General features: G+C 28.5%; 1 protein-coding gene across 1 annotated transcript; it reads left to right on the top strand.

Moving 5' to 3' along the window:
* The first annotated feature begins 728 nt into the window (after positions 1-728).
* Positions 729-1376, top strand: LOC126552385 (zinc finger BED domain-containing protein 6-like). The gene has a single exon (XM_050207084.1). It carries the CDS (start codon positions 729-731, stop codon positions 1374-1376), a length of 648 nt encoding a protein of 215 aa, XP_050063041.1.
* Positions 1377-1651: the final 275 nt, after the last annotated feature.

The raw sequence follows: 1651 nt of genomic DNA, 5'->3' as shown, positions 1-1651 counted from the left end.
TTGTTAAAGGGAACGCTTTTTAACCACATTTAGAGGTAGAGTGACTGAGTCTCCACCTTAACCCCTGTGTATAACTTAATATAAGTAGTTCATACTTAAATCATACTAGAATATGTACTTTTAAAAAAGAATCACCCTATATAAAGTATATACATTATAGTTATAGATATATAGATTAAGAAGACAATAAATCGATTGATTTCAAGATAATATGTAGGTAGGTAGTTTATCCACAAAATGACATGTTATTTCTGTTCAATGTATGGCATTTGCTGGCATTTTATTGATGGAAATTCCCTTCTTTTGGTTAAGATAGAACTGTTTTATAAAATTCATTCAGTCTCACCTGTCTATTTGACCAACTGTGATATTTTTTCTGTGGCTTTTTTCTCCATACAATCCAATATTAAAAATTTGCCAATTGACTATTACATCTGTTTACGGTAAGCATTACAATAATTGTGTTATTATGTGGTTAATAATAATTATTATTTTTTCTTAAAACACATGAGAATTAAATTTAAAATATTAAATTACGAAATTCAATAATATTCAACATTTTTTAATAACTTTAAATGAGACATAACTAATATTCTCAAAAAAACCATTAAAATGTTTATTGTGGTAGTATCATACAAGAAAAAAATAAAAATATTATTAATGTTAATAAAAATTGTAAAACGCCTATAACAACCATGTTTTTTTATTTTAACTAATAAGGTATTAAAATGCCTAAATATTCTAAAAAAAGAAGTCATATTTGGAATCATTTCACAATAATAGATGAACAATATGCAAAATTCAGTTATTGTTCCGCTAAAGTTAGCTATGGTGGTGGTTCAAGTAGTAACTTAACTCGCCACATCAAAACAAAACATATAACAGTACCACTTGATCAAGGCATGCGAAAACAGGTTCAAAACTTAGTAATCGAGGAAAATGTTGATGATCCTAGTAGCTCAGGAACGACAGGAACAACTATTTTTAATCAGCCATCAACATCATCACAATTGACATCTTCTGAACCCGAACCAGCCCAGACATCCATAAGGCCATTACAATTAGTTCCTAAACCAACCCAGACTTCTATAAATTCCTTTATTCAGAAACCTATAACAATTTCAAAATCAAAAAAAATCGATTCACAAATTTCAAAATTAATTATTAAACATTATCACCCTTTTAGCCTGGTCGAAGAGAAAGAATTTAAAAACTTAATACATTTACTGGCACCTGGATACACACTTCCAAGCAGAAAAACAATCGCGAATAGTTTAATACCTCAGTTATATGAGTCCACGGTCACTGAAATAAAACATAAATTAAAAAATATACAAGCGATTTGTTTAACCACCGATGCATGGACATTAGGGTAGCCCTTAGCTTGTACTTGTAAATTTTTTTTTTTATTGTATTGTTTGTGGCACCCACCCATTTTTTGTTAATATCTAATATAATATTAACTGCAAAGTTTGAAATCAATCATTCGATTTTAAGCCGTGCCCCCGGGCACTTAAAGTTCAGTAGTTTTGTATTTTTTTACGAAAATGTCTAAACATTGGGTTATAACTATTTTTTTTTCAAAAAAAAAAAACACTAAACATTATATATCTTATAGCAAATTTTGTAAAGATTTCAAAAATGTCAATTT

Source organism: Aphis gossypii, chromosome X (assembly GCF_020184175.1).
Source record: "Aphis gossypii isolate Hap1 chromosome X, ASM2018417v2, whole genome shotgun sequence".
NCBI lineage: Eukaryota > Metazoa > Arthropoda > Insecta > Hemiptera > Aphididae > Aphis > Aphis gossypii.
The sequence above is the reverse complement of the archived record's forward strand: the minus strand, read 5'-3'. Positions and strand labels throughout refer to the sequence as shown.